This window comes from Acomys russatus, chromosome 11 (assembly GCF_903995435.1).
Source record: "Acomys russatus chromosome 11, mAcoRus1.1, whole genome shotgun sequence".
In the NCBI taxonomy this organism is placed as follows: Eukaryota; Metazoa; Chordata; class Mammalia; order Rodentia; family Muridae; genus Acomys; species Acomys russatus.
The window spans coordinates 54,818,046-54,830,466 of record NC_067147.1 but is presented as its reverse complement, the minus strand read 5'-3'; the positions used below and the strand labels follow the sequence as shown (position 1 = coordinate 54,830,466).

At 51.3% G+C, this 12,421-nt stretch overlaps 1 protein-coding gene across 2 annotated transcripts; it reads right to left on the bottom strand.

The window, feature by feature from the left end:
- Positions 1-5,054: 5,054 nt before the first annotated feature.
- Positions 5,055-11,627, bottom strand: Icoslg (inducible T cell costimulator ligand). 2 transcript variants are annotated; one of them, XM_051153347.1, is made up of 5 exons: positions 11,276-11,627; positions 9,579-9,872; positions 7,640-7,804; positions 6,442-6,471; positions 5,055-5,317 (listed from the first exon to the last, which is right to left on the bottom strand). In XM_051153347.1, exons 1-5 carry the CDS (start codon positions 11,598-11,600, stop codon positions 5,094-5,096), a joined length of 1,038 nt encoding a protein of 345 aa, XP_051009304.1. In that variant the 5' UTR covers positions 11,601-11,627; the 3' UTR covers positions 5,055-5,093. The 2 variants fall into 2 exon arrangements, with proteins under 2 accessions (XP_051009304.1, XP_051009305.1); XM_051153348.1 differs by having other exon boundaries at positions 5,176-5,331.
- Between the last annotated feature and the right edge of the window lie 794 nt (positions 11,628-12,421).

Below are 12,421 nucleotides of genomic sequence, written 5' to 3'. Positions count from 1 at the left end.
TGTTTACCTCATGATAGAAAGAAAAGCAGCTATTAGGGGAGACTTTTCTACATCCATTCAAAACCAAAAGCATCGTTCTGGTAGTGTACTCTGTGTTCTGTCTGTGTTTTCTATGAGGTTTATCTGGGAACTTACTGAGCCCCATCACTGAATAGTATATACAGTTATTATTTATTTATTATGTGTGTAGTTTGGAATATATCTAAAACTAATATATATATTACTATATACTATACTACACTATACTATACTATAACTAATGTATTTAGATATTTAGTTTTTTGAAACATGGTTTCTCTGTGTAGCCGTGGCTGTCCTGGACTTGCTTTGGAGACCAGACTGGCCTTGAACTCACAGAGATCCACCTGCCTCTGCCTCCCAGAGTGCTGGGATTAAAGTTGGGTACCACCATGCCTAGCTAATATTTTTAAACACATTTTTATTTTATGTGTATTGGTGTTCTGCCTGCACGTATGTTTGTGTGAAGGTGTCAGATCTTAGAATTACAGACTGTTGTGAGCTGCCATATGGATGCTGAGATTTGAACCCGGGTCCTGTGGAAGAACAGTCAGTGCTCTTAACCATTGAGCCATCTCTCCAGCCCCAGATTCAATATTCTTTTTTTTTTTTTTTTAAAGATTTGTTTATTTATTATTATGTATACAGTGCTCTGCTTGCATGTACTCCTGCAAGCCAGAAGAGGGCGCCATATCACATTACAGATGGTTATGAGCCACCATGTGGTTGCTGGGAATTGAACTCAGGACCTTTAGAAGAGCAGGCGGCGCTCTTAACCACTGAGCCATCTCTCCAGCTCAATATTCTATTTTTTAGGGTGGCATCACACAGCACTGTCTTCCAGGCAAACGACTGCCATGCCATCAGCTGTGCCAACTTGCAAAAGAGAGTCACAGCTAGGCTGGTTGATTGCTGATGCCTCTCATGGTGTCTGGATGCTTTGCAAGAATGAAAGAGCAAGCCAGAAAACCTCAGCTGGTTACAAAGATATGAGCAGGTCTTTGGGTTTTATTTTTGGAGACAGGGTTTCTCTATGTAGCCTTGCCTGTCCTGGATTCGCTTTGTAGACCAGGCTGGCCTCCAATTCACAGAGATCTGCCTGCCTCCCTCCAGAATATTGGGATTAAAGGCATGTGCTATCAGTGCCATGTGGTGGTGGCACACACCTTTGATTCTACCACTAGGGAGATTGAGGCAAGTGGAACTCTTGAGTTCAAGGCCAGCAGAGTGAGTTCCAGGACAGTCAGGGCCACACAGAGAAACCCTGTTTGAAAAAAAAAAAAAAAAGAGGGCTCTCTGATGTGGTGGCTTTTTGCTCTGAGAAGACATCAGGAGAAATAACAGGAAGGCACAGGGGTAGGTATCTAAACAGAACCAATAAGGGAAAAGGGGAGGACCCAGGCACCCTATAAAACACCCAAGCCCCAGACAGCGTCCATCAGTTTAGCAGACTCCCAGCCTTAGAGCTCCTCCTATTCCGAAGGGATAAAGCTGTTACTTTGTTGCTTGCTGCTCATCATCTTTCCCAGACGTTTAGTTCAGTCCTTTGTTGATTCCAGCAATTCCCAGGAGCAGCAGAATAGTTACAAAGTGATCTTTTTAACGCGCCCCCACCCCCATCCCTCTGAATTCTAATGTGGGTGGCAGATTGTCTTGGCCTCTGGGTCTGAAGTCTTAGTTGGCGAAACTTCCCTCTGGGCTCTGGAAGATCATCAGAACATGTCCTTCCTTCCCTGCCACGTGTATCTTCTGTGTCACAGCTTGATGTCACAAGCAGCTCCCACGGTCTGCACTCTTTTGGGGGGAAGGGGCGGGGGTGGGGTTGAGACAGGGTTTCTCTGTGTAGACCAGGCTGGCCTCAAACTCAGTGATCCACCTGCCTCTGCCTCCTGAGTGCTGGGATTAAAGGCATGTGCCACCACTGGCCGGCCCGGTCTGCACTCTTTTCCCCCAGATGGCTTCCCTAAGAACCTTGGTGGCCATGTCTATTCCTCCCTAAGGACAGACAGATGTCACACCTTTGTTGGGATTGTGGGGGCCTGACCGTGTATGTCTACAGTGTCCATCTGTACTTGGGGCTGCTACATACACCCTGAAGGAGTCTCACTCAGTGCATGTTCCCCAAGGCCACATTTCTGTCCTAGTGGAAGGACTGGCTGGGGGGGGATGTCACAGCACAGACGAAGCTCAGGGACTCAGTACAGGGCTCCTGAACAACCAAGCTCATGGACTTTTGCTATGTGCAGCACCGGAAAAGGCTGAGAGGTGATAGTAAGGAGCCTTGGGGTCTGTGTGCAAAAGTGGCCATCAGACCCCATTGCTAAAAGTGGAGTTTTCTTATGTCCAAGTTCTTTGAGAACCCCGTTCCTATAGGCTGCTTGCTACCCATAGCTCACTTGGATGCCACAGGCCCTCCAACTACTCACATCCTCAGAGGATGAGTGGAGCTCTTGGGAAGAGCTCCAAGGTCAGGGGTCTGGAAAGGGAGATGAAGGGAAGGTATGGGGGCGGGGATTGTTTAGCTCCTGCTTGTCAAGGGGAGGTGGGGACAAGCCATGTGTGGTGGCCACACGTGACTAAAGGCTTGCTGGAAAGGGGAGGGAGGTGGTGAAAACAGAAACCCCTCTCCGTTCTGGGCTTGGGCTAGGCTGTTTGACGCCAACAGTCCACCAGTTCCCAGGAGAGTTTCGTGGGAATGTCTGAAGGAAGTGGCAGGGACCTTGGGGAGGGGACTGTCTAGAAGTGGGGCAGCATGAAGGCCTCTGGGATAGAAGAGGATCCCTGCTGGTGATCAGCCATGGGGTATGAGCTTTGGGAATCTTAACTTTGGAGCCTCTGAGTGGGCAAGGAGACTTTAGGGGAGCCTCCACAAGTCCACCCCGTCTTGGCCTCCTGGCATCTTCCAAGCTGTGGGTGAGACAAAGGGCTGCGAAGGATGAAATCATTCCCAGATTGTCACAGCAGCTGCCGCCTCATTAGATGCATGAGCTCGTCCTCTGTTTCAAAAGTTGGGCTGGGAGGGAGATTTGGCAGCCAAGCTGGTGTTGAACCCTGGCAGGGACGAGTACTCTGTAAGAGCAAGCTGAAACATCCTCAGATCCACCACAGAGACACCACCTCTTGAAGCTGGCCATTCCAGAGCCACGGCTGTCACCCCAGGCCAGGGCCTCTATCAGGGATGTCCAAACTGAACAGAGCAGTAGACAGATTCCATCTCCAGGTCCCTCACTTCACAGAGAGGAAACTGAGGCACGGAATGCAGTGATGGGCGCCACCTGCCCTGTCCATCTACCAAGGGACTGCTGAGGTCAGCACTTTCCCCCTTTAGGACACTTTTGGGTTCTATGTGATACTGAGAGATATTCCTGGCTCCTGAATCAGGGCTGTGACAAGCCCTAAGGCTGGCTGACTGCCCATGTCCCCTGAGGAACAGAGGTACCTGGAGTGGTAAAATTCCAACAGCTGGACCGATAGAGCCACACTCGCCACACTGACACAAGCCACCAGACACAAGGTAGAAAGCACATCTTAGATTTATTCTCCTGTCAAGTTCTGGAAATCTCTGAGAACATTGGAACCCCATCCATCTACAAACCAGATAAAGACAGATAACAAGGTTCTGGGCTGTCGGAGGCGGAGGTGTTACAGGGCGGATCTCATGAATGCTGATGTGCTGGGTGGAGGGGGTGTGCTCCCAGGATTCCACGGGGAAGGTGGCCTGCTGGGAGCAGCAGGTGGCAATGACAGCAGAGCCCACGGAGGGAGGCACAGTTGGTGAGGATTCCCAATGCCTGCCTACGCAGTGGGAACAGTGTGTCTGGTGCCCCAAGGCAGCTGGCTTGCAGGGGTGATCTCTTTCTGACCCAAAACTACCTTCTGACAAGAAAAGTGAAAGTAGACTGGATCCCCCTCCTGGGCTGCAACAAACCCCTGACCCCCCCAACCTCCCCCCCCCCCGAGTTCCAGGGTAACCTGGGGCATGGCTGTGTTCTGGAACTGTGGGCCTTGGGAAGGCACTAAGTCCCAAACATCTGGCCTGGGGTCACTGCACCCCAGCTTCCTGTACCCATTGGTACCTTGTGCTTTTTTGCTGTAGCTGCCAACTTAAGACCCATAATGACCACTGCTATTTTACAGATACATAATGCTTTGCAGGAAGTTAAGTGGGTCTTTCTTTACATCCATTTAATACGTCCATGTGAAGAGTCTGTGAGCAGAAAAAAAAAAAAAAACAATGAACAGGTCCTCATAAAACTGATCCCCTTGAGCCTGACGCCAGGGTTCTCACTCCTGCTCCATCTGGGCCTCCTGAGATCTCACACATCAGTCAGCACTGAGCAGCGGCCATATAGCAAGCAGGCCCGGACTGTCTAGAACTTCCAGGCCTCTGAGTGGGAAGGAGCTTGCCCACAACTAGGGTCTGATGCTGTGTCCCATCGGGGAGTCCATGGGACTCCCTGCATCTCCCTTGAGCTTGTTTGTGCACACCTAGGTTACCAAGTAGCCAACTTTGCAGAACCATCTAGAAACAAAATAGCTAGCTCTAGTCTGGCCAACAACCTGGAGGCCCAGGAGGCTGCGGCCACGGGGATGGCTCCGAGAATGGCAGGAGTTGCTGAGGCTGGGTAACGGTGCTCAAAGCTTGCCAAGCTTCTGTATCCACACGATAGTCAGGCTCCAGGGCCTTCGATGATGAGGGAGAAACGCCCGTGCATGGCACACGAATTGTGTTTTGCTTTGAGGCACGTCCCTTTGATGTTTTGAAGCCGAGGGGCCCCAAACCTCTGAGCCCAGCCGTTGCCAGCCAGCAGCAGGGTTGCTGTCACAAAACTCCACGTATCCTCAAGGAAGTCCAAACAGCTTGAGACCAAAACAGACCAACATCAGGCCATCTCCCCAACTGAAGGTCCTAAGGAAAAACAGTCTCCAGTCTATTTGTAGGTGCTTTCAGAGAGGCTCCAATGTCCTTTTTCAAAGAACCCATGGGGGCTGAGCCACATGCTCTGGGGATCCTGCTGGGGAAGGGACTCGTCACAAGCTGCTGCTCTGTGTGCTGAAGGCTGAGTGGGAGGGACTCACTGGGGGCTCCATATTCTGATGGTGCCGCCCACTGGAAAGGTCTCCCTCACGGTTTCTGTGCCCCTCTCAAGGCTGGGGATCCCTGTCCTCCATTGTAGCATAGAAGCAGACAGCTCATTGTCCCCTTCCACCACCAGGCCTGTGGGAGTCCGTTCTGAAACTGCATGACATCCACGGGGTGGCGTCTCATAGAACCTCTGTCCACATCCTGGGTAGGGTCCTGTCAGGGATGGTCTTAGAAGGAGAAAAAGGAAGGTGAAGGCAGGCCCCGCCTCCACATGCCTGCCAGGCAAGCACTCACTACAGAGCCATCCTCAGTGTTTTCATCCCAGGGTGGGGGTGGGGGGGCAGTGGGGGGAGTTGGAGGGTGAACAATGAAATGATTCTTCTTGGGACTCAGACTCATGAGGGAAAAGGGGCTAAAAACTAGAAGCAGCTGGCTATAGGAGCCACATGACTGGGTTAGGACCAGGTGGCCTAAAGTTTGTTCCAAAGTGGCCTGACACTAGCTTGTCCAGCCTGGGGTTGCGGGTGGGGAGAATTAGCCATCAAAGCCTGCTCACCTAAGGAAGCAAACAAGCCTCACCACACTGAGGGGGACCACACATGCTGCCATCCCTAGCCAGGTTTGGGGAGGAAAATTCACTTTGAAGTGGCAAACGTCCTTAAAGCCATTGATCTCTCCTGGTGGTCAACCAACACCTCATGTGGGTGTTTTTCCAAATTTGGGATAGGAGTTGGGTGTGGTGGCACATGCCTTTAATCCCAACATTCAGGAGGCAGAGGCAGGTGAATCTCTCTAAGTTCGAGGCCAGCCTGGTCTACAAGGCAGGTCCAGGACAAGCAAGGACTACAATAGAAACCCTGTCTCAAAAAAGCCAGGCGTGATGGCACATGCCTTTAATCCCAGCACTTGGGAGGCAGCGGCAGGTGGATCACTGTGAGTTCAAGGCCAGCCTGGTCTACAAAGTGAGTCCTGGACATCCAAGGCTACACAGAGAGACCCTATGTTGAAAAATAAAAAACAAACAACCAAAAAAACAAAACAAAAATTGGGGTACGAGTCTAGACCTCTGGAAACAATGAAGTCTACCTGCCACTGTTGTGCAAACTATAGGATGCACACCTCCACCAAGGGACACTGAGCTGTGCCAGAGTCGAGGAGACCATGGGTCCCACAAAGAAGAGGCCTGGGGGCCTACATCAGGCTCTCAGCTGTGCAAGGTCCAGAAGTTTCTACCACAGGACAGGGCTTCTGCATCTCTGGAACCATCAGGTATTTAAAAGTACCGACCAAGGTCACAACAGCTCAGCCACCCTGCTGCCCGCTCCAGGCACACTTACCTGTGAGTTCCTGCTTTACAGCCCTGGGACCTGTGGGTCAAAGCAGAGTAAGTAGTTCAGGCTTTGGGGAAAGTGGGCACACAGGAGCATCACTCATTCTGCCCACATCTTCCCTGAGGCTTCTTGCTTTGGGCAGGAGAGGGTTCCCATGGGGGCTCCCCTGAAAACCTTGCTTTTAAGGGAAAAATGGATTTTTAAGGAACAAGTGTGGGGAAGCTTTGTGTCAGGGCTGGCGAGACGGCTCAGTGGTTAAGAGCACTTGCTGCTCTTGCAGAAGACCTGGGTCCAGTTCCCAGCAACCACTTGGTAGCTTACAACTACCTATAACTCTAGTTCCAGGGGATCCAACGCTCTTTTCTGCCCTCTACGGGCTTTTCCACAGGTGGTGCACATACATACACTCAGGCACACACACAAGTAAAATAAAAAAGACTAAAATGCTGTGTGTCCCCAGCACAGGACCCCTGGCACAGCCTAGCCAGATCAACTGAGAGAACAGTTCAGACACCAATGGTATGGGCCACAAACTGGGAACCCAAGGGTGGCCTCTGGGGAAGGGAAGAAAGGTCTTTCAGGGACTAGGCCAGACAGGAGCTGTGGTGGCATTTATCTTCATCCACTTCCTTGAAGCATTTCTAGGCTTCCTGGCCATAGACACTGTACTGTGTGACTGTGTGACATGTGGCTTTGTCACTTTCTGGGCCTGTCCTTGGAGTGCACAAAACTCCAGGCGCATACTTGCCCAAGATTTAGAAAAGCATCAGTTTGTTGGGCCTGGAGGTACATGCCTGTAATCCCAGCACTCGGGAGGCAGAGGCAGGCAGATCGCTGTGAGTTCGAGGCCAGCCTGGTCTACAAAGTGAGTCCAGGACAGCCAAGGCTACACAGAGAAACCCTGTCTGGAAAAACAAAACAAAAAACAAAAAAATTATTTTATATTCACTGGTGTTTTGCTTGCACGTATGTCTGTGTGAGGGTGTCAGACCTTGGAGTTACAGGCAGTTGTGAGCTACTATGTGGATGCTGGGAATTGAACCAGAGTCCTCTGGAAGAGCAGTCAGTGCTCTTCAACACTGAGCCATCTCTCCAGCCCCTAAAGTTGGATCTTAAATGGAATTTTCTCAGAGAGTGTAGGGAACGGTAAAAAGTCAAAGCATCCACAACAGCTGAGAACACTGTCAATGAGTCTAGTGCGCACCTGCATAGCTTCTGTGAGGACACCTGCTTCTGCAAAGCCAGGTGGAAACGGCACCCGCTGCCACCAGTAGCACAGCAAGGAGGCAGAAAAGGACCACATTTTTCTTCTGGTTGTCAGTTTCCTGTGGGTTCTCTGTGAATCTGTCATTGTTTCCAGTGGAATTATCTGCAAGAAAAAGGAAATGGCATGGGGGCGTGGCCCAGTGGGTACAGCACTTGTTTAGCATACATTGAGTCCGGGGTTCAACCCCGATGCTGCACAAACTGGGCGTGGCCACACACCTGAAATCCCAAGATCAGGTGTTCAGGGTCACTTTGACTACACAGTGACTTTGAGGCCAGCCTAGGCTACATGAGACCTTGTATAAAAGAAAGGAAACAGGGAGGGGCAGGGGGAGTGGGGGAGGGTTGGGGCCCAGGAAGTGGTGGCACACGCCTTTAATCCCAGCACTGGGAGGCAGAGACCAGCCTGCTCTACAGAGTGAATTCTAAGAAAGCCAGGGCTATGCAGAGAAACTTTGTCTCAACCCCACCCCACCCCATCCCCAAAAAAAGGAAATGGGAAAATGAGCAAGACTTAAAAGGACCTTGATGGGGAGGGAAAAAAAGGACAGCAGATTTTCAAAAGCTCCCCTACCATCAGTGGGTGAGTTTTTAAATCTCATGCTGGGTGGATCTCTGTGAGTTTGAGGCCAGCCTGGTCTACAAAGCGAGTCCAGGACAGCCAAGGCTAACACAGACAGACCCTGTCTCAAAAAACCAAAAAAGAAAAACAAAACAAAATCTCATGTTAGTATAGGGGTGTTCTTTCAGGCAAAGGTCCCCTGTTCTACTTAAAGACTTAAGAGCCATGGGCTGGAGAGATGGGTCAGAGGTTAAGAACACTGTCTGCCCTTCCAGAGGCCCTGAGTTCAAGTCCCAGCAACCACATTGGTGCCTCACAACCATCTATATGAGATCTAATGCTCTTTTGAGCACTGTATACATAATAAATAAATCTTAAAAAAAAAAAAAGACTTGGAGCCATGGTCCTGGGCTTATAAAGGGGGGCGTGTAGAAGAAGTACAGGCTTGTGGCCGGGTGTGGTGGCTCACACCTTTAATCCTAGCACTCGGGAGACAGAGGCAGGTGGATCACTGTGAGTTCGAGGCCAGCCTAGTCTGCAAAGCGAGTCTAGGACAGCCAAAGCTACGCAGAGAAAAACCTGTTTTGCGAGAAGAAAAAAAAAAGTACAGGCTCTTCTGAGGGTGGCACTCTCTGATTTTTGTACAACACCCAGGTGCCCACTGTGTGGCAATTCAGTAGTGCTAAGTATGCCAGTACGGCGCCATCACCGACCCCAAAGACAACAGCCACTCCCCCACCCCCACGGCACCCCAGCTCCCGGCCTCTTATTGCCTGCATCCTCCCTGTGTGGATCACCTATTCAGGACACTTCCTATTAATAGACTCACTCTTCTGATATCCGGCGACTGGCTTGGTCCCTTACCTGGACTGGGACAGCTATGGGGAGGGTCATGTTTTTGTGGTCCATAGAGGACCCAGTCAAGTCCAGCTGAATTCCTTCAGGGGGGAGGGGGGACATGTTCAAAGGCAGAGAATATGGGGGAGTGCCCTGGCATGGCCCTCCACTCTGACCAAGTTCTGTGGCTGCTGAGATGCACTGGGCCCTGCAGAACCCCAGTTCTCACTGGTTAGAGAGTCTAAGAAACAGCTGCTGTGGGTGCTGGGCATGCTAATCATTTACTGAGAGAGCGAGTCAAGGTTATTTTTCAAGACCTGAGCAGCAATCTCTGTCCCTACCTTTAAAAACCAAGAGCCCCACATTGCCACTTCCTGGTAGGGATCATCTGTAAGGCGTCTGTTTACGACACTGGGCCTCTCCTATCCCACAATTTGGATGCTCCCTGAGTTCCTGGTGCCCCTTGCCTGGGCCTTACCCGCCTGGCTGACACTGGTGAGGTTCTGGTGAAGAACCAGATTCTCTATCCAGCAGCTAACATCCACACGGGGCATCCAAGGGATCCTTAAGACGCTGACCACATCGTACAGACCCTGCTCGTTCAAGGAGACGGTGTTATTCTGCAGGGTCTCGTCTATGGGGCTGTTGTCCGTCCTATTGATCCAATACAGGTTGGGCTTTGGGTAGCCATTGGTGGAGCTGCAGACGAAGGTGAGTTCCTGGCCTGGGGCAGAGGGACCAGAGGTGCTGATGACCGGTGTGCTGAAGTTGGCTGCAGGGAAAGGAGGCAGTGATGAGGGGGGGGCGGGGGCTCAAACCTGCGAGGAAGCCCAAGCTGCTTATGGGGCAGAATGACCTACAGATATAGATGGCTAAATCTTCACGGCCAATTCGACTGGGCTGAGACCCACCTGTTTTTAGACTGGGATATGCTAGTCTATGAGGGGGTCCAGAGGAGTAGCTGAATAAACTCCCAGCATGCACTGGGAGACAGGGTAAGAGGAGAAGAAGAAGAAAAAAAAAAAGAGGGCTAGAAGGATGGCTCAATACTGGCTGCTCTTTCAGAGGCCTTGGGTTTTGATTCCTAGCACCCATGTGGAAGCTCACAACCAACTATCTATAACTTAGTCCCACGAGATTTGATTCCCTCTGTGGTCCCCAGGCGTGCATGCAGACAAAACACCCATACACAGAATAATTTTCAAGGAAGGGAAAACCAGCCAGGAGCGGGGAGCCAGCCTGCCCTTTTCTCTGCAGCCTGGTGTGCTGTGTGCTGAGCAGCCTCTGCCTCATGTTGGCTGCTGCCATCCCTTGTGCTGCCCTGCCATGCCTTTCCCTCCAGGCTGGTCTGGGAGCTGAAGCTATGGTTCATCTTTGTTCCTCTGTCATCTGTATCAGTATTTTGGCCGTAGTGCCACAAAAGTAATGAGTGCAGCTAAACCAGAGGTGGGGGAAGAGGAGAATATGGAGAGCCTGGTGACAGTGCACACACCAAATTCCTGGTCCCTCATGTGGGCCTCACCGGAGACACATCTGCCTCCCCACTAAGTGTCCCCCAAATCCCTGGTAGAGCAAGCGTCCCCTAAAGCCCAACTTCATTTAGGTTTCCAGCACTCCTTACTCCCTGTGTGCACACGTTTGAGGACGTGCTGGTTGGGGGAGGGGGGGCGTCCTTGTGTACATGTGCAAGAATGTTCTTGGAAGCCAGAGTACAAAATCTAGTAGTGTTCCATAGGAGCTGTCCACCTTGGTTTTGGGGGCGTGGCGGGGAGGGGATGGGATAGGATCACACACTGGTCTAAAGCTGGGTAGGCTAGGCTAGAGACTGGTTAGTCAGTGAGCCCCCAAGGATCTACCTATAGACCTGTGGTGCCATGCCTGGCTTTATGTGGGCGCTGGGGTTGAGCTAAGGTCTTCACATTTGTATGGTGGACACTCTACCAAATGAGCCCTCAGCCCCTATTGGCTCAGTTGTCAGTATGCACTCTGAGTTCAATTAGGCAGCTGAAGACAAAGATGGCTAGACGGAACAGTTCTCTGAAACCATGAGGTCTTGAGCCATGGACTCTGCTGAGATCAGAACTGCACGGGAGGCCTGCCGCCAAGACAGGATGGATCGGCATTTCCTGGGAATTTTCCAGAGCATCAGGCTGGGTGAAGCCTTGAGTGTCTTACCTGCTACATGCAGCCTGACCACCACTTTCATGTGCAGTTCGAGCTCCCTAAATACCAGGCACTTGAACTCCTGGGTGTCCTGAGGAGTGACATTCTGCAGTCTCAGAGAGAAGTCACACTGCTCCATGCGGTCCCGTGACAGGTGGGCCCGGTTCTTGTACGTCTCATTCACATGCATACTTCCCCTCGTAGACTCTTCAGGAAGGTGGTAAGCCACCACCACAGTGCTCTGGGTATCGATTTGCCAATAGACATTCAGATCATTCAAGTTGAAATGGCTTCTGTGGGGGCAAACACAGCTGAGCTCCACGTCGCTGCCCACCATCGCATGGACATCCTTAACTTCACCCTCTGCAGAAAAAAATGGCATGATTTATTTACTCAGGATTCAAATACCAGTCTTATCTCAACCCACCAAGGCAAGAGAGGAGTTTATTATTAAGGTTCATTAGGAGGGTGGGTGAAGGTCTTATATCAACTCAGGTGTGAGGTGCAAGCTTCCACCTAGTGCCAGTGTCGGTCCCCCCCTTCTCCCCCATCTCGTCCGCAGCTCTTCTCAAAGGTTGCTTTTATGGTTCACCACACAAAGAGGCCAGGAGGGACATTCCACTGACCCCTCCCCCAGCAAGAAATAAGAAATATAGAGTTTGGAAAAGCATTTCCCTTTATAACCTCCAACCCTTTGTTTCAGCCTAGGTGTGGGAACCCAGCTTTCTCCAACGGGCCTCTGGCTAGGGCGTCCCTAATGCTCTGCACACACACACAAACACATGGCAGGAAGCATCCCAACTTACCAGCGTGAAGGCTGCTGAACAGCAGCAAGAGCAGCCCGGGACCAGAGAAGAACCCATCAGAAAGACAAGAGAGACCAGCGAGACCTTGCTTCTTCCAAACTGGCAGGCTGGTTCCCGGAGGACACAAAATATGATACCAATGAGAAAGAGTGCAGGAGGACCCTAGGCTGGTTTTCCACTGAGATCTCTCCCCCACCACCCCACCACCCATCCCTCCCTGACCTACTGCAAATCCCCAGGGCAACGAGAGCCCCTGCTGAGGTCTGTGCCCCGACTGCCCAGAAAAAGGACACAAGATTGTAGGACTGCCTCTAAAGTGTTAAAAGGGGATGGAGACACCTGATGGCCCCAA

Coding starts and splice junctions, on each gene's coding strand:
- Icoslg (XM_051153347.1), bottom strand. CDS start 11,600: ATGGTGGGCAGCGACGTGGAGCTCAGCTGTGTTTGCCCCCACAGAAGC. Junction 9,873..11,275: donor GGTCAGGCTGCATGTAGCAG/GTAAGACACTCA, acceptor CTTTCCCTGCAG/CCAACTTCAGCACACCGGTC. Junction 7,805..9,578: donor CACCAGTGTCAGCCAGGCGG/GTAAGGCCCAGG, acceptor TTTTTCTTGCAG/ATAATTCCACTGGAAACAAT.